This window comes from Aquarana catesbeiana, linkage group LG03 (assembly GCF_042186555.1).
Source record: "Aquarana catesbeiana isolate 2022-GZ linkage group LG03, ASM4218655v1, whole genome shotgun sequence".
Taxonomy (NCBI): Eukaryota; Metazoa; Chordata; class Amphibia; order Anura; family Ranidae; genus Aquarana; species Aquarana catesbeiana.
The window spans coordinates 278,812,930-278,832,512 of NC_133326.1; the positions used below are offsets into that span (position 1 = coordinate 278,812,930).

At 43.8% G+C, this 19,583-nt stretch overlaps 1 protein-coding gene across 1 annotated transcript in view; it reads left to right on the top strand.

Moving 5' to 3' along the window:
- The window catches only part of KICS2 (KICSTOR subunit 2), a 40,371-nt gene that overhangs the window by 16,999 nt on the left and 3,789 nt on the right, over positions 1-19,583 (top strand). The window contains 1 exon segment of the mRNA XM_073623557.1: positions 2,113-2,401. Within this exon segment, the coding sequence (XP_073479658.1) occupies positions 2,113-2,401 (289 nt within the window).

Here is a 19,583-nt window from a genome sequence, read left to right on the forward strand (position 1 = left end):
CGCAACAAATAACAAAAAGACCGAAAATTTGGAAAACAAAACAAGTTTTTCTTTGTTTCTGTTAAAAAAATTTTTGTAAATAAGTACGTTTTCTGCACTGATGGGCACTGATGTGGCTGCACTGGTGGTCCTAGTGGCGTCCCTGGTGGTCCAGTGTGGTCATCTGAGTGGGGGCTGCGCTGATAAACAATCAACGCAGACCCCCCCTGTCAGGAGAGCTGCCGAACTGCTCTCCTCTACTCGCGTCTGTTAGACGCGAGTGAGGAAAAGCCGATCAACGGCTCTTCCTATTGACATCGTGATCAGCCGTGATTGGACACTGCTGATCACGTGGTAAAGAGCCTCTGCCGGAGACTCTTTACCAAGATCGGTGGAGCAGTGTGTCAGGCTGACACACCGCTCCACCGATCGCCGCGGTGCGCGCCCCCCGCGGGAGCGTGGCGGCATGTTATCCTGCTGGACGTCATATGACGCCCAGTCAGGATAACGGAACCACCGCCTGGCTGTCAATCTGCTATAGGACGAGCGGGAAGTGGTTAAACAGTTACCTGGATCCTGTCACTGCTCAAGCGCCGTCTCAGCTTGCCTTTTCATTCATGTTTAAGCAAGAGTGCAGCTAGCGAAGTTGAAGAAAAGTCAACTGACAATCTGCATACTTTCCCTGCATACTTAGCCTTTGAAACAACCAAACAGCCAGGCAAATGAGATTTTCAGGGAAAGCTCGGCAATGGCAGCCTGCCTAAGTCGTCTGACAGGTCGCCTTAGTGTGAACCAGGACTAAAAGCCTAAGTCAATGAATAATTCTAAAAAACAAATAAAAACGTATGCAGTGCATCTCTTCAATACATGTACAAATTCCCTTGTTTTATTCCTTTACCACTTGATCTCTGGAAGGTTTTACCCCCTTCATGATCAGGGCATTTTTTGTGATTTAGCACTGTGCTACTTTAACTGGCAGTTGCACGGTCATGCAACACTGTATGCAAATAAAATGTGTGTGTAATTTTTTTTTTTTTTTCACACAAATAGCGCTTTCTTCTGGAGGTATTTTATCACCACTGGGTTTTTTTATTCAATACATATAAAAAGGCCAAAAAACAATTGTTCTATTCATAAAACATATCAAATAAAAAAATAAATACAATTTCTTAGTAAATTTATGCCAAAATGTACTCTTGCGTATGTAATGGCAGTGGTGATCAGCGACTTAGTGTATCAGGCACTAACAGACGCCGGCTGGGAGGGTTACTAGCTGACACTGATGCTGCTAGTTTTACTAATACAGTGATAACACTGTACTAATGACACTGACTGGGAAGGGGTTAACATCGAGGGGTTAACTGCGTGCCTTACATGTGTAATGTGTGCACCTTTTTAGTCCTTCCTTTTTTTTTTTTTTTTTTTCCTTGCTTTTCAGGGAGAAAAGATCACTGTACAGAGTTCTGTGTGTTTTAAGCACAGGACCCTGTGTGTGATTGGACACAGTCGATCAGTAGGTTGCAGCCAAAATCATTGGCTGAAATCTGCTGCCAAACTTGTGCAGTGTTCAAACACAGCACAGGTCAGCAAGGGGCATGTTCATGCACGCTCGCCCCAAAACTGGAAGCAGGCCAACAATGTACATTGCTCAGCCTGCACCGGCTGCCCGCCTGCAGTATATTTACTGAGTGGTTGGCAGGAGATTAAAGACCCTGCAAGTACAGAAAAATACCTTCAGCTTTTAATTTCCTATTGTGGGCTGTCAACACACAGCATTTTTTTGAACTGAAGGTTGTCAGCCCTGACCATTGCCTTTTGTTAAACTACTCAACCACTTCAACTGTCTTGTAGTCCAAGTTAAGAACAGGGAGGGCTAAATAGTCTCTTTGAGGTAACACAGGTAGCGAAAACAGAACCGAGTACAGCTCTGAATTGCTGACAAGATTAACAGGTATTAGTTTGAAAAAGATTTACCAAAATGCTCTCTGTGGTATATGTAACAGATCAAAAGAGAACAATTTGGGTAAGTTCATTGTTTGGTATCACATGCACTTTAATGTAGACCATTAAAAGCTTGAAAAATAGGAATTTCCAATCTGTTCAACTGAATCCTAAAATGTTTTCTGTTTGTAGGTGGTCAGTCATTTTTCAGCAGAAAAGATTCAATCAGGACAAATTACACCTCGCTGTATAATGAACTGAAGAAAGTGGTGACAACAGGAAAAAATGCTATTGGTGGGACAGCACCTCACTTGGAAGAACTCCTCTCCCATCTGTCAGAGCAGTTGTGCTTTTTTGTTCAAGCTCGCATGGAAATAGCTGATTTCTATGAAAAAATGTACTCTCTGAGCAACCAGAAATTCATTAACGCTGAGGAGCTGGTCAATATTTTGGAAGTCATTTTAAAGAAGTACAGTTCCAGGTAAGGACCATAGTTATCCCACTTGTCCATCCAAAAAAACATTGCAGGGAATTTACTAAGGGCTCAGTTACACTTGCTTTGACTTCAACACACATTAAAGCGCCTACCGCTTTAACATGCTTTTTTTTTTTTTATGTGTTTTTGATGCTTCTGCAATGTTTTGGTGGTACTTCGGTGATACTTCGTGGTACTTTTTAACCACTTGCTGACCGCCTCACGCTGATATACGTCAGCAGAATGGCACGGGCAGGCAAAATCACGTCCGATCGGATCCCCCCGGTGCCCGAGGCGGTCGGCTTTGGTCTGGCAGCAATCAGAGGTGAGGGGGAGGCCATCCATTCGTGGCCCCCCCCTCGTGATCACTCCCAGCCAATGGGAATCGTCCCCTGCCTCTGTGTAGTACAGAGGCAGAGGATGTGATGTCATCTCTCCTTGGCTCGGCAGTTTCCGTTCCGGCGCCGAGGAGAGAAGACATCTCGGTGAGTTACACAACACTACACCCCACAGTAGAACATGCCAGGCATACTTTACACCCCCGATCGCCCCACGATCACCCCTCCCCCCCACCCCCCCCCACCCCCCCGTCACACTGACACCAAGCAGTTTTTGTTTTGTTTTTTTCTGGTTACTGCATGGTGTCAGTTTGTGACAGTTAGAAGTGGTAGGGCAGTTAGTATTAGCCCCCTTTAGGTCTAGGGTACCCCACTAACCCCCCCTAATAAAGTTTTAACCCCTTGATCACCCCCCGTCACCAGTGTCGCTAAGCGATCATTTTTCTGATCGCTGTATTAGTGTCGCTGGTGACGCTAGTTAGGGACGTAAATATTTAGATTCGCCGTCAGCGTTTTATAGCGTCAGGGACCCCCATATACTACCTAATAAAGGTTTTAACCCCTTGATTGCCCCCTAGTTAACCCTTTCACCACTGATCACCGTATAACTTTTACGGGTGACACTGGTTAGTTCGTTTATTTTTTTATAGTGCCAGGGCACCCGCCGTTTATTACCGAATAAAGGTTTAGCCCCCTGATTGCCCGGCGGTGATATGCGTCGCCCCAGGCAGTGTCAGATTAGCGCTAACACCCACACACGCAGCATACGCCTCCCTTAGTGGTATAGTATCTGAACACATCAATATCTGATCCGATCAGATCTATACTGGCATCCCCAGCAGTTTAGGGTACCCAAAAACGCAGTGTTAGCGGGATCAGCCCAGATACCTGCTAGCACCTGTGTTTTGCCCCTCCGCCCAGCCCACCCAAGTGCAGTATCGATCGATCACTGTCACTTACAAAACACTAAACGCATAACTGCAGCGTTCGCAGAATCAGGCCTGATCCCTGCGATCGCTAACAGTTATTTTGGTAGTGTTTTGGTGAACTGGCAAGCATCAGCGGCCTAGTACACCCCGGTCGTAGTCAAACCAGCACTGCAGTGTGACGTGGTGAGTCCCATAAGTGCAGTTCAAGCTGGTGAGGTGGCAAGCACAAGTAGTGTCCCGCTGCCACCAAGAAGAAGACAAACACAGGCCCGTCGTGCCCATAATGCCCTTCCTGCTGCATTCGCCAATCCTAATTGGGAACCCACCACTTCTGCAGCGCCCGTACTTCCCCCCATTCACATCCCCAACCAAATGCAGTCGGCTGCATGAGTGGCATTTTCTTTATGTCCTCCCGAGTACCCCTACCCAAGGAACCCCCCCAAAAAAGATGTCGTGTCTGCAGCAAGCGTGGATATAGGCGTGACACCCGCTATTATTGTCCCTCCTGTCCTGACAATCCTGGTCTTTGCATTGGTGAATGTTTTGAACGCTACCATTCACTAGTTGAGTATTAGCATAGGGTACAGCATTGCACAGACTAGGACACACTTCCACAGGATCTCCCAAGATGCCATCGCATTTTGAGAGACCCGAACCTGGAACCGGTTACAGTTATAAAAGTTAGAGTTACAAAAAAAAGTGTAAAAAACAAAAATATAAAATAAAAAAGTTTTCTCTCTCTCTCTCTCTCTCTCTCTCTCTCTCTCTCTCTCTCTCTCTCTCTCTCTCTCTCTCTCTCTCTCTCTCTCTCTCTCTCTCTCTCTCTCTCTCTCTCTCTCTCTCTCTCTCTCTCTCTCTCTCTCTCTCTCTCTCTCTCTCTCTCTCTCTCTCTCTCTCTCTCTCTCTCTCTCTCTCTCTCTCTCTCTCTCTCTCTCTCTCTCTCTCTCTCTCTCTCTCTCTCTCCCTCTCTCTCTCTCTCCCTCTCTCTCTCTCTCTCCCTCTCTCTCTCTCTCTCTCTCTCCCTCTCTCTCTCTCTCCCTCCCTCTCTCTCTCCCTCTCTCTCCCTCTCTCTCCTATTCTGCAATGTTTTATTGTTATTATGTTTTATCATGTTTGCTTTTCAGGTATGCAATTTTTTTTATCCTTTACCATATACTGTGCTTTATTGTTAACCATATTTTTGTCTTCAGGTACGCCATTCACGACTTTGAGTGGTTATACCAGAATGATGCCTGCAGGTTTAGGTATCATTCTTTTCAGCCAGCGGTCGGCTTTCATGTAAAAGCAATCCTAGCGGCTAATTAGCCTCTAGACTGCTTTTACAAGCAGTGGGAGGGAATGCCCCCCCACCGTCTTCCGTGTTTTTCTTTGGCTCTCCTGTCTCAACAGGGAACCTGAGAATGCAGCCGGTGATTCAGCCAGCTGACCATAGAGCTGATCAGAGACCAGAGTGGCTCCAAACATCTCTATGGCCTAAGAAACCAGAAGCTACAAGCATTTTATGACTTAGATTTCGCCGGATGTAAACAGCGCCATTGGGGAAGCATTTTATCACACCGATCTTGGTGTGGTCAGATGCTTTGAGGGCAGAGGAGAAATCTAGGGTCTAATAGACCCAATTTTTTCAAGAAAGAGTACCTGTCACTACCTATTGCTATCATAGGGGATATTTACATTCCATGAGATAACAATAAAAATGATTTAAAAAAAAAATGAAAGGAACAGTTTAAAAATAAGATAAAAAAGCAAAAAAATAATAAAGAAAAAAAAAAAAAAAAGCACCCCTGTCCCCCCTGCTCTCGCGCTAAGGCGAACGCAAGCGTCGGTCTGGCGTCAAATGTAAACAGCAATTGCACCATGCATGTGAGGTATCACCGCGAAGGTCAGATCAAGGGCAGTAATTTTAGCAGTAGACCTCCTCTGTAAATCTAAAGTGGTAACCTGTAAAGGCTTTTAAAAATGTATTAATTTTGCCACTGCACGTTTGTGCCCAATTTTAAAGCATGTCATGTTTGGTATCCATGTACTCGGCCTAAGATCATTTTTTTTTATTTCATCAAACATTTGGGCAATATAGTGTGTATTAGTGCATTAAAATTTAAAAAAGTGTGTGTTTTTTTTTTTTTTTTTTTTTTTTCCCCAAAAAATGCGTTTGAAAAATCGCTGTGCAAATACTGTGTGAGAAAAAAAAAATGAAACGCCCACCATTTTAATCTGTAGGGAATTTGCTTGAACCCCCAAACATTATATATTTTTTTTAAAAGTAATTTTCTTGCAAAAAAAAAATAATTTTTTCATGTAATCAAAAAGTGTCAGAAAGGGCTTTGTCTTCAAGTGGTTAGAAGAGTGGGTGATGTGTGACATACATAAAATGCCAGGACAGTTCAAACCCCCCCCAAATGACCCCATTTTGGAAAGTAGACACCCTAAGCTATTTGCTGAGAGGCATGTCGAGTCCATGGAATATTTTATATTGTGACACAAGTTGCGGGAAAGAGACAAATTTTTTTTTTTTGCACAAAGTTGTCACTAAATGATATATTGCTCAAACATGCCATGGGAATATGTGAAATTACACCCCAAAATACATTCTGTTGCTTCTCCTGAGTATGGGGATACCACATTTGTGGGACTTTTTGGGAGCCTAGCTGCGCACAGGACCCCGAAAACCAAGCACAGCCTTCAGGCTTTCTAAGGGCGTAAATTTTCTATTTCACTCTTTACTGCCTATCACAGTTTCGGAGGCCATGGAATGCCCAGGTGGCAAAATGACTCCATTTTGGAAAGTAGACACCCCAAGCTATTTGCTGAGAGGTATAGTGAGTATTTTGCAGACCTCACTTTTTGTCACAAAGTTTTGAAAATTGAAAAAAGAAAAAAAAAATTTTTTTCTCTTGTCTTTCTTCATTTTCAAAAACAAATGAGAGCTGCAAAATACTCACCATGCGCCTCAGCAAATAGCTTGGGGTGTCTACGTTCCAAAATGGGGTCATTTGGGGGGGGGGTTGTGCCACCTGGGCATTCCATGGCCTCCGAAACTGTGATAGGCAGTGAAGAGTGAAATCAAAAATTTACACCCTTAGAAATCCTGAAGGCAGTGATTGGTTTTCGGGGCCCCGTACGCGGCTAGGCTCCTAAAAAGTCCCACACATGTGGTATCCCCATACTCAGGAGAAGCAGCTAAATGTATTTTGGGGTGCAATTACACATATGCCCATGGCCTGTGTGAGCAATATATAATTTAGTGACAACTTTTTGTAATTTATTATTTTTTTTTTTTTTCATTATTCAATCACTTGGGACAAAAAAAAATGAATATTCAATGGGCTCAACATGCCTCTCAGCAATTTCCTTGGGGTGTCTACTTTCCAAAATGGGGTCATTTGTGGGGGTTTTGTACTGCCCTGCCATTTTAGCACCTCAAGAAATGACATAGGCAGTCATAAATTAAAGGCTGTGTAAATTCCAGAAAATGTACCCTAGTTTGTAGGCGCTATAACTCTTGCGCAAACCAATAAATATACACTTATTGACATTTTTTTCACCAAAGACATGTGGCCGAATACATTTTGGCCTAAATGTATGACTAAAATTGAGTTTATTGGATTTTTTTTTTTTATAACAAAAAGTAGAAAATATCTTTTTTTTTTTTTTTTTTTTTTTTTTTTTTTTTCAAAATTTTCTGTCTTTTTCCGTGTATAGCGCAAAAAATAAAAACGGCAGAGGTGATCAAATGCCATCAAAAGAAAGCTCTATTTGTGGGAAGAAAAGGACGCAAATTTAGTTTGGGTACAGCATTGCATGACTGCGCAATTAGCAGTTAAAGCGACGCAGTGCCAAATTGTAAAAAGTGCTCTGGTCAGGAAGGGGGTCAATCCTTCCGGGGCTGAAGTGGTTAAAAGCTTTAACCACTTCGCATCCAGGCCAATTCTGACACTTCGCTCCTACATGTCAAAAATCATCATTTCTTTGCTATAAAATTACATAGAACCCCCAAACATTATATATGTTTTTTTAGCAGAGACCCTAGAGAATACAATGGCGGTCATTGCAACTTTTTATCTTGCACGGTATTTGCGCAGCAATTTTTTAAACGTGTTTTTTGTTTTGAAAAAAAAAGTTTCATGCTTTAAAAAAAAACAAAACAGCAAAGTTAGCCAAATTTTTTCTGCATTGTGTGAAAGATGAAGTTACGCTGAGTAAATAGATACCTAACATGTCACGCTTCAAAATTGCACACACTCGTGGAATGGCGCCAAACTTTGGTACTTAAAAATCCCCATAGGCGACGCTTTAAAATTTTATACTGGTTACATATTTTGAGTTACAGAGGAGGTCTAGGTCCAAAATTATTGCTCTCGCTCTAACGTTCGCGGCGATACCTCACATGTGTGGTTTGAACACCGTTTTCATATGTGGGCGGGACTTACGTATGCGTTCTCTTCTGCGTGCGAGCTCACGGGGACAGGGGCGCTTTAAAAAAAAAATTTATTATTGTTAATTTTACTTAAAATTTTTTATTTTGACACTTTTAAAAAAAAAATTTTTTTTTTGATCACTTTTATTCCTATTACAAGGAATGTTTCCAGCCTAGAAGCGAGATCTGGGGAGCCCAGATCTTGCTGTAAAGAGGACCTGTCATGCCCTATTCCAAAGGATGTTTACATCCCTTGTAATAGGAATAAAAGTGATTAAAAAAAAATGTAAAGGGGAAAGTGTCAAAATAAAAATGATAAAGCTCCCCTGTCCCCACGAACGCATACGTACCTCGCGATAGCATATGTAAATGGCGTTCAGACCAAACGTGAGGTATCGCCGCGAACGTTAGAGCGAAAGCAATAATTCTAGCCAGGATCTCCTCTGTAACTCTAAACCGATAACCTGTAAACATTTTTAAAGCATCGCCTATGGAGATTTTTAAGTACGGATGCTTGGCGCCATTCCACGAGTGTGTGCAATTTTAAAGCGTAACATGTTGGGTATCTATTTACTCAGCGTAACATCTTTTCACATTACACAAAAATATCGGGGCTAACTTAAGTTTTTTGTTTTTTTGTTTTTTGTTTTTTTTGTTTTATTTAATTTATGAGACCGTTTTTTCCAAGAAAAACATGAAAACATGCTGTGCAAATATCGTGTGACATAAAAAGTTGCAATGACCACCATTTTATTCCCTAGGGTCTCTGCTAAAAAAATCATATAAAATGTTTGGGGGTTCTGAGTAATTTTCTGGCAAAAAAAAAAGATGATTTTTACATGTAGGAGAGAACTGCTAGAATAGGCTTGAGCTGGAAGTGGTTAAAGCGTGTCTAAAGCCATGCTTTGAAGAAAGTGTAAACAAGCCCCTCAGACTATAGCAGCCAGAAGCCAGAGCAACTGTGCATAGTAACCAATCAACTTCTAGCTTGTTCACTTAAGTTTTGAAAATAAAAGATAGAAACTAATTGCGTGCACAGCTGCTCCAGATTCTGTCTGCTTCAATCTTGGTAAATTCCCCTCATTGGTTCTCTAAGTGTTAAAAACACATGCGTGAACTAGTCAATTTCAAATTATTTTTATACATGAACGAAGAGTAAGTCCTTTGTAAGCTGCAAATCATGAGCTTGCACAGGGCTAAGAACTTTCTCCCCACCTTAATGTAACAGTGCTGGGGGCCTGAGGGGACAGTCGCCTTATGGTGCCGTGTGTCAAGTTATTAGATTGCAAATATTGTCAAGATCTAAACTAAGACACCTAAAATTGTACATGGGTGACCATTAAAAAAAAAAAAAAAAAAAAAGCTAATTTCACAGCTTACTGTAAATAACAGACCTAGAATTATTCCTCTTGTTACAGCATGTGTGGCAATACCCAATATGACTTTTATAATCCATGTTTATGTACGCACATGGGTCCTAGGCGTATGTTCGTTTACTTTAGTACGTGGAGGCAGGGGTTGTTTCATTTTTTTAATCAGATTTGTAATAGTAAAAAAACTGAAGAAAAAGCCTATGGCTGTAAACTTGTATTAACCCTTTGACTGCTGTTATGTCTAAGACATGTCCATGGTGGTCAAAAGGGCTAAGGCTTGAGAAATAAAACATGTAACTGTGCATTAACATTTGTAAGTGTATTTTTTAAAACATTGTTTGCTTCTGTAGTTTATTACTTTTTACTTGCATAATTGCCTAAATATGTAATTTGGCCAGGGGTGCCCAAACTTTAACATGCAACTGTATTCAGGAGTAGCGATGAGTTATCGTTCAGACTGAACCCAGTTCAGGCTAAAGCCTCGTACACCCGACCGGATTTTCAGCAGGGAATTGTGTGATAACAGACTGCCTAAAATCCGACCATTAGTACGCTCCATCAGACAATTGTTGGCCAACTTTCCGCCAACAAATGTCTGCTGACAGGCTAGTAAATTTTCGGCGGACAATGTTCTGTTGTCAGATTTTCCTATCGTGTGTACACAAGTCCGTCACACAAGTCCAAAATACAAACACGCATGCGCTGAATCAATGCTCACCAAACACGACATTAGCAGAAGGTTCCCAAAGGGTGGCGCTCAAGAGCTGAAATTCTTTGTAGTATGTCGCTATGTTCGTGTTTGTTGGCAGACAATTGTGTGCCATTTGTATGCAAGACAAGTTCAGGGCACACGCCCTTCAGACAAAAATCTGACGTTTTGTCTGCCAACAATCCGATCGTGTGTACGAGGTTTAAGTCTGCGGGAAACAGTCACGGGATAGCAGGCCTTGGGCCTCGTAGCTGCACGTAACAAGGGGGCAGGGATGCTGCTGACCTCAATGACCTAATATGTACCATGTTGGGCAAATGTCCCCAACCCCTCTGTTATGTCTGGTTGCAGGGCATGGAAGTGCCCCACAGCTGATTGGGCCAGTGGCCTGCTATCTTGTGACAGGATTCCCTGGGTTTTGGCTGAACTGGGTTCAACCCCAACCTTAGCTCATCACTCCTCTGCAATGCTAGCTATAACCTTCTTCTCATAGCAGCAGTTTCCTTTAACTGCTTCAATACTGGGCACTTTCACCCCCTTCCTGACCAGGCCAGTTTTCAGCTTTCGATGCTGTGACACTTTTTGAATAACAATTGCATGGTCATGCAACGCTGTACCCAAACAAAATTATTTTTTTTCTCACCTCGTCTTTTAGGACAGCACCTGGAGAGAGCGCAGCTCCACCCATTTTCCCAGGAAACACTGCAGTCAGTTTCTTTATAGACCGGTCACTTCCACCGTGGCCTCAGTTGTAGTGTTTCCTCCGCCATGGTGGAAGCACTACAGTGAACCAAGGGTGTCTCTCCAGGCAGGGATAGTATGGGGCATACCTGTGGTGTAGTCTTTGATACAGTCCAGGCCAGCATCCCCCCCCCCCCCCCCCCGATGGTACAGGGGTGCTCCGATGTCTCCTCCTCTTCATACCCAGCGAGGGTTCAGGCTGCTGGGGGTCCCCGCTCTCTTCAGACCGGCAGCTGTGGGCTGGAAGGAGGGACGGCGAGCTCCACAGCAGTGAGAGCAGCATTGACGAGTGCATCATTTCCAGCCAGGGGCGGGACTTCCGGCGGTGCGCGAGGCTTCAGGTTCCGGGTGTTGGAACGCAGGGGGAGGAGGTGGCCTTAAAGTGGTGTAATTTCCGGTCCTTGCAGCGGCAAAAGGCCTGGGAAAATCAAATAAAACGGCAGGCGGACGCCACTAGAACCTCGGCAGCATGGAAGAGGGACAAGCGGCAGTGGCAGGAGCCACCAACCAGTGAGACCCAGGTAAGCAGGGGCAGAGGTCCCTGTATATTTTCCTTTAGGGGTCTTGTGCTTTCCCTCTTACTCCCCTGGGGGGGAAGGAAGGGAGCATGCACCACTCTCCTTGGACCAGGCATTAAGGAGAGTGTGTTTTGTTTTTTTAACATGGTGACTCAGTGGGGGAGTCAGTAGGGTTGCAAAGCTGCGGTAACAAACACAGGGGCTAAAGGGTTAGCTCTTCTATTTGGCAGCTGGTTATTGGTTTCCTAAAAGGTTAAAGGGATTTAACTGTTTATCTGGTTTTATTGTTTAGATAATGTTTTTAATGGAGTGGGCTTTTGGTCTATTTCAGACAAAAGCCAAGGAAAAAGCCAAACATTCCTCCCCTCCTCTTAAGAGGATATGCCGGTCTTGCAAAAATACGCTTAGGGAGTCTTGGACCAAAGTGTTATGCAGGACCCGTATAGCAGATCTAGTTGAGGAGGAGACTTCCTCAGCTACATCCGCTATATAACCAGGAGAACTACTAAGCTCCTCCCAAAAGAACTTGCAGAAACGTTTGAGACGCTCCGTTCTTATCTGGACAAACGCCCCGCTGCACAGCCTAACAGTAGAGGCAACTCGCCATCCTGTTCTCGTTTAAGTATTTCTGCACCCAGAAGGGTCAGTGATTCAGAGGATGAAGAGGGAAGTGTTTCCCCAGGTTCTGAGGATGAAGAGAGAGCCTTTTTTTCTTCATACTATAGATTATCTTTAGAAGAGGTGGATGATCTATAAGACTATCCATACAATTTTAAACATTAAACCGGACAAAGCCCAGTTGTCTTTACACGACAAAATGTTCCAAGGTATGGGGGGAGTGAAACATCGCTTATTCCCAGTGCGTAAGTTTCTATCAAACTCTGAAAAGAGAGTGGAAGGACCCAGAAAGGGCCCTTTCTTCTCTAAATCTCAAGAAACTGACATTTCCTTTCGAGGAGGATAGCGCTCAAGTATGGAATAAGAAACCAAAGCTTGATGCAGCTTTTTCACAGGTGTCAAGGAACACAGACCTGGCTTTTGAGGATATGGGCATCCTAAAAGACGCCATGGATAAAGGGGCAGATTCCCTATTGAAAAAAGCCTGAGATTCAACCTTAGCCAATTTAAAACCAGCTATGACGTCAACTGTGGTGGCCAGGAACCTAGAGTATTGGCTTGAACAATTGAAAACCCATATTGAAGCAGGAACTTCTTGCAAGGACCTGTTAGACACACTGCCAGTACTACAGAAAGAGGTAGGGTACATGGCAGATGCCTCCGCTGAATCTATAATAATGTCTGCAAGATCCTCAACCCTGGTAAACTCAGCTTGTAGAGCACTATGGGTTGAAGCCGTGCTGGCTAGGATGGCAGATAAAAAGGCCTTCCCAGTAAAAAAGGTGATCCCTCAGGGCAAGAAAAAATTTCACAATTTTCGGCAAGCCCAGGACATAAAGGAGACAGGTTACAAAAGGCCCTGGAGGTCCCAAAGAGGGAGGGGCAAGTCAAGGGTACTTTTCCGACCTCCTGGCCAAACCACAAAAAAATCTGTTCTTTGTTTCCTTTTGAGCACCATTTATACAAGAAGTGCCATTTCTTGGAGCGAGCTGTTTCCTCGACATATGGAGTTACCTAAGATGTTTTGATACCAAGATCTGGACGTAGTTCTTCGTCTTTGCTTGGGACCTGGATGTCTCTACAGATCCATCAGCAGGATTTCTTATCTGACTATCCGATGAGCCTTTATTGACCTTTGGGTAACTTTTGGAGGTGAGCGGCCAATTCATAAATATAACAGTCGATGTTTGGATTGATGTGTTGTCTGTTTTTTTTTTTTTTTTTTTTCTTCTATCAAGTTAGTCCTATGAGATTCTTATCTCTATATGAACGGACTACTACCATTGGGCTTTAGATGGACTTTTATTCATCTATTTATTTGTATGTTTTTTGGATACTTATCTTCATTTTTTAAGTATATTAATTCATGGAACGTTATTGAATAAGCGCACCACTCTTATTTCTTCCTTTTACAAAAAAATCAGTGACCGTCCTCCGACTGTGGGAGGGAGGCTGCAAGCTTTTTTCCCACAGTGGAAGAACAACCAGTCAGCTTGTCCTCAAAAAAATATTGGAGGGCTACAGACTGGAGTTCTCTCAGGCCCCACCAAGTTGGTTTTACATAACCCAGGCTCCCCGAGACCTAGAAAAATCTCTATCAATGTCATCTCTCCTGCAAGAACTCCTTCAACAGAAAGTGATCATAGCTGTTCCCCCAGAAGAGGAAGGATGAGGGTGCTATTCACACGTATTCCTAGTGAGGAAACCATCAGGGAAATTCCGATTTAATTTTGAACCTCAAAATACTAAACAAATCCATCCGATTATAAGAAGTTCAGGATGGACACAATTTTTTCAGTAAAGAATCTTCTGACGCCAGGCTGTTTTTTGGCATCCATAAATTTGAGGGATGCATACCTTCATGTGCCTATAGCACCAGCATCCCAGACATACCTACTGTTAGCGGTTAAGATGGGAGGGTCAATCGCACATCTACAGTTCAGGGGTGCCCATCTGGAAGGACAGATGGCCCAAGGAGCATGGACAAACAAAGGGGCCAAGAGATCCGCCAATTGGACAGAATTAAGGGCCATTCTTCTGGGACTATGGGCCTTCAAGGATCAAGTCTGAGGTCGCCACATTCAGGTGTTGTCCAACAACGCCACAGCAGTGGCCTACATAACAAGACAGGGAGGCACGAGAAGCAGAGTGTTGCTGTTCTCGGCTCTTCAGATTCTGTCCTGGGCAGAAGGCAACCTAGCATCCCTGACGGCGGTACACCTAAAGGAGATCTGAATCTAGTAGCAGATTTCTAAGCAGAGAAAGAGTACTGGAATCAGACTGGAGTCTGAATTCAGAAGTATTCCAGATGCTAATAGGAAAATGGGGAGCCCCCCAGATCGACCTGTTCGCATCCCATGCCAACACAAAGGTCGAGGTTTATTTCTCCCTGAACAGGCTACGCCTTTCCCCCTTTCCAGATGATCCCGTTGGTACTCAAGAAACTGCAAAGGGAGGCTACGAGCATGATCTTGGTGACTTCATTTTGGCCCAAGAGGTCATGGTTTTCAACCATACAGAAGATGGCAGTGGAACCCCACTGGTTTCTTCCATTACGAAGAGACCTGCTAACTAAGGGGCCCCTTCAACATCCCAATATCAAGCATCTCAGATTGACAGCCTGGTTACTGAGGAGCAAATCCTAAAAAGAAAGGGATTGTCTAATAAATTAGTTTCAACCCTATTAAATAGCCGAAAAAAGGTCACTAGGACAATTTACTTTAAAACATGGAAATGTTTCAATTCTTGGTGTGCGACTAAAGTTGTGTTGTGTGTTTTTTTTTTTTTTTTTTTTTTTTTTTTTTTTTTTTTTTTCGCCACAGGAAGTTATTTCTGTTCTAGAATTCCTCCATCATGAGGGAATGGAGAAGGGCTTGGCAGCTAGTACTTTAAAGGTCCAAGTGGCCTCTGTATCGGTATTAGTATCGGTACTCTATCCTCCATAGCCTGGATGTAAGAAGATGTATACTGCACCTCCAAAGTCACAAGAGAATTCAGAAGATCAAATTCACTGTTTATTTATATTGTTCTTAGGCCCGCGTAAAGGGTACAGTGCTTCTAAAAACACCATAGGAAGATGGTTGCGAATGACCATCAATGAAGCCTACAAAGCTTCAGGGGGTAGAGCCTCCCATAGGGGTAGTGGCCCATTCAACCCGGGTAGTAGCAACGTCCTGGGCGGAACGAGCAGGGGCTTCACTGGGACGGATCTGCAAGGTGGCTATGTGGACATGTTTTTCCACCTTTTACCCACCACTACAGGTTGGACTTGCTCTCAGCGTCAGAGCAATCGTTCGGCAGGAAAGTCCTGCAGACAGTGGTCCTATCCTAGAGCTCTTATCTCCAGGTGCTGTCCTGAAAGACAAGGTGAGAAAACCTTAGTTAGACTTGCTGGTAACAGTATTTCTACGAGTCTTTCAGGACAGTGCCGATGACCCGTCCTAATTGTGTTATAAAATGTGGTGTTATTGCTATGTTCTGCTTATCTAATTTCAGCATGGCTGGAGGTACTCTATAAACAACTGAGGTCATGGTGGAAGTGACCGGTCTATAAAGAAACTGACTGCAGTGGTTCCTGGGAAAATGGGTGGAGCTGCGCTCTCTCCAGGTGCTGTTCTGAAAGACTCGTAGAAATACCGTTACCAGTAAGTCTAACTAAGGTTTTTCCCCCACAAAAATAGCTTTCTTTTGGTGGTATTTAATCACCACTGGGGTTTTTATGTTTTGGTAAAAAAAAAAAAAAACAGAAATTTTGAAAAAAATAATTTTCTTTGTCAGAAATTTTGTAAATGGGTAACTTTTTTCCTTCACTGATGGGCACTGATAGGCTGCACTGATGAGGTACTAATATGGTGCACTGATTGGTGTCACTTCTGGGCACTGCTTAGGCAGAGCTGATAAACGGCACTTCCGTATTAACTTGTGATCGGCTGTGATTGGACACAGCCAGTCACATGGTTAAAGAGACGCGTCATCAGCTCTTTACCGAGATCGGGGTCTGGCTGTGTCCTAGGAACATTGCACAACGTCATATGATGGCGCCCCAGAACGAGAGGGGATCCCTCTCTATATTGTAATAGGAGTATATATGCAACCCAAGCCAAAGGGCTTTCTCTCAAAGGAGAAATCCAGCAAATACTCGTTTTTGGCTGGGCTTCTCCTATGGATCACACGAGTGCAATTCGTTTTTCGTTCCTGTGACCCGTTTTCAGCAGAGAGTGAACTGAAGTCCACTCTCTGCTGACGTCATGGATTTCAGTCCAGGCACCGTGTCACCACGACAGTCTGGATCCTCCGGGTGCCTGGACTGTCGCCCGTCTCAGCCTTTTCAGCGAGCCGCTGAGAGCCTGAGATGGCCCACTCTGCCCCCTCCACTGCTTCAGCGCTTGAATGAGCGTGAAGGGAGAAGAGCAGAAGGCTGTGACTGATAGTCTACAGCTCTCTGCTCATGGAGCTCTGAAAACAGAGTGATCGGCTGTGTTTGCTCGGTTTTACTTGTAGAGGCACGGGGACAGATGCAGCATCGGACCCATGCTGCATCCACCTAGATAAGAGTAAATCTAAAATAAAAAAGATTCCCATGCTTCTTTTTAAGCTGTCATTGGGTTTACAATCAAGTATTTAGGTAAAAAAAAAATTGTCTTAAGTTTTTAATATTAATAAATAAGTGTGTGTGTGTGTGTGTGTGTCCTCTATCCACGCTCTAAGGGGAAAAAAGTATTTGATCCCCTGCTGGTTTTGTACATTTTGCAAACTGACAAAGAAATGATCAGTCTATAATTTTAGGTTTATTTTAACAGTGAGAGACAGAGTAACCACAAATATCCACAAAAACGCATTTAAAAAAAAAGTAATAAATTGATTTGCTTTTGTATCTCATCCCTTTGCAAAACATGACTTAGTACTCGGTGGCAAAACTCTTTTTTGCTCATCAGAGGTCGGACGTTTCTTGTAGTTGGCCACTAGGTTTGCACACCTCTCGGGAGGGTTTTTTTTTTTTTTTTTCCAATAAATTTTTATTGAGTATTACAGTTATGAAGTCATAGTAAGGAACATGTAAATTTACAGACTAGATATTGTAAGTATAGTCTGAATAGCGAATTTATGAATAACGTTCTATGAGAACGAAAAAATCGTTAAAGTGATTATAAACAGGGTAGAACAGTTGACCTGGAATGATAGGAGGAGGGGTGGGGTAAGGAGGGATGGGGGAAGGAGAGCTTCAAGTGGAAGGTGAGTAGAGAGACAGGGCATTCAATTGTTAAACCTTACTTCAATCGTTAATTCTTTTTTGAGTACCAAAGGACCCATGGGTTCCAGCGAGTTAGTGTCTTTGTACTAAGGTAGTAACTTCCGTAAGGGAGGGAATGTTGTCAGATTTCCAGTTTCTAGTGATCAAGAGTTTGGTAGCTAGGAGGACGTGTGTAATCACTGTTCTTTGGTGTATGGGAAAATCTTCTATTGTCCGATTAAGAATGGCTAAGTGTGGAGTAATTGTAACCGAGCTATGGAGTATGTCTTGGAGTATGGATTCCACATTTTTCCAAAGCTGGGTTACATTTGGGCAAGAACAAAGAATGTGGAGGAGGGTGCCCGTATGACCAGTTTCTCCAGCAGTCGTGTGAGGCGTGTTTGTGGAATTTGGCCAGTCTGGGCGGAGTTAGGTACCATCTCTCGTTAGTGTTTTTTGGGTGATTTCCCAAAGGGAGGTGCAAGTTGTTGCTTTGTAAATAGATGTGATTTCCTGTTGCCAATGGGCATCTGTGAATTGTGTCTGTAGGTCAGTTTCCCAGTCAAGGAGAGGTTTGGTTTTGCTGAACATGGTTTTTTTCCTGGTAGGAATGAGTATGAGGGAAGTCCCTTTTTAGTGTTCGAGTGTTCTGTAAAGAAGTAGTTCCATAGTTTCAAGGGTAGTTTTCCTTCTAGAGATGTGTGTGCCTTCAAGCAGTTTTGTAATCTGAAGTAGCTGAGGAAGTCCTTGGAGGGTGCATTGAGGTCTTTGCCTATTTGTGAGAAGGATTTGCAGGTTGTTAGATCGCGAAGTTCTTGTGTGTATGTTACCCGGTCAGTAATCCAGGATGGGAGTATTAAGTCAGGAGTAAGAAGCTTTAGGCAGGGGTCTCAAACTGGCGGCCCTCCAGCTGTTGCAAAACTACAAGTCCCATGAGGCATTGCAAAGCTGACAGTTACAAATATGACTCCCACAGGCAGAGGCATGATGGGACTTGTAGTTTCACAACAGCTGGAGGGCCGCCAGGTTGAGACCCCTGCAGTTTAAGGTGTTTAAAGGAATGTGTAGTGGTTTCGTCAGTACATGTGACCATTTGATATTGTGTAGTGTACGCCACACTTTAACTGAGGCTTGGACAGAGGGTGAGTAGTGGAAAATGTGAGGATTATGTATAGCGGTACTAAATAACCAGTTGGCGAGGTTTGTGCCCGGTGTCTTGTGATTTTCTATATTGCTCCAGAGAGTTTTGGGTGAGGTATTTATCCATTCTTTCATTTGTGATAGAATGGTGGCATTGTAGTAGTCTTTGATGTCTATGTATTCCATTCCCCCCGCGGATCTGTGTTTTTCTCGGGAGGGATTTTGACCCACTCCTCTTTGCAGATCCTCTCCAAGTCATTAAGGTTTTGAGGCTGATGTTTACTAGCTCGAACCTCCAGTCCCCCCCCCCCCCCCCCCCCCCCGACACACACACACACACACACACACACACACACACACACACACACACACACACACACACACACACACACACACACACACACACACACACACACACACACACACACTTTCTATTAAATTAATGTCTGGAGACTGGATAGGCTACTCCAGGACCTTTTTAATGTGCTTTTTCTTGAGCCACTCCTTTGTTGCCTTGGGTCTTTGTCATGCTGGAATACCATCCACGACCCATTTTTAATGCCCTGGCTGAGGGAAGGAGGTTCTCATCCAAGATTTGATGGTACATGGCTCCATCCATCGTCCCTTTTTGATGCAGTGATGTTGGCCTGTCCCCTTAGTAGAAAAACACCCCCAAGGCATAATGTTTCCACCTCCCATGTTTGATGGTGGGGGTGGTGTTCTTGCGGTCATAGGCAGCATTTCTCATCCTCCAAACACAGCGAGTTGGATTGATGCCAAAGAGCTTGATTTTGGTTTCATCTGACCACAACGCTTTCACCTAGTTCTCTGAATCATTCAGATGTTCATTAGCAAACTTCAGACGGGCCTGTACATGTGCTTTCTTGAGCAGGCGCTGCAGGATTTCAGTCCTTCATAGCGTAATGTGTTACTAATTGTTTTCTTAACCACTTGACGACCGCTCACTGTATATATACGTCATTTTTTTGAAGATGGATATCTCGGTAACGGCAGCAGCTGCTGCCACAACCGAGGTATCCATCTTTACAGCGAGCGGTTCTGTACACGATAATGGTGGTCTCTGCGGCGGGTTCGCCGCGAGATCACCGTTATCGGCGGCGGGAGAGGTGCCACCCCCCCCCCCCTCCCGCCGCTCTCCCGCGCCCTCCGCCGCT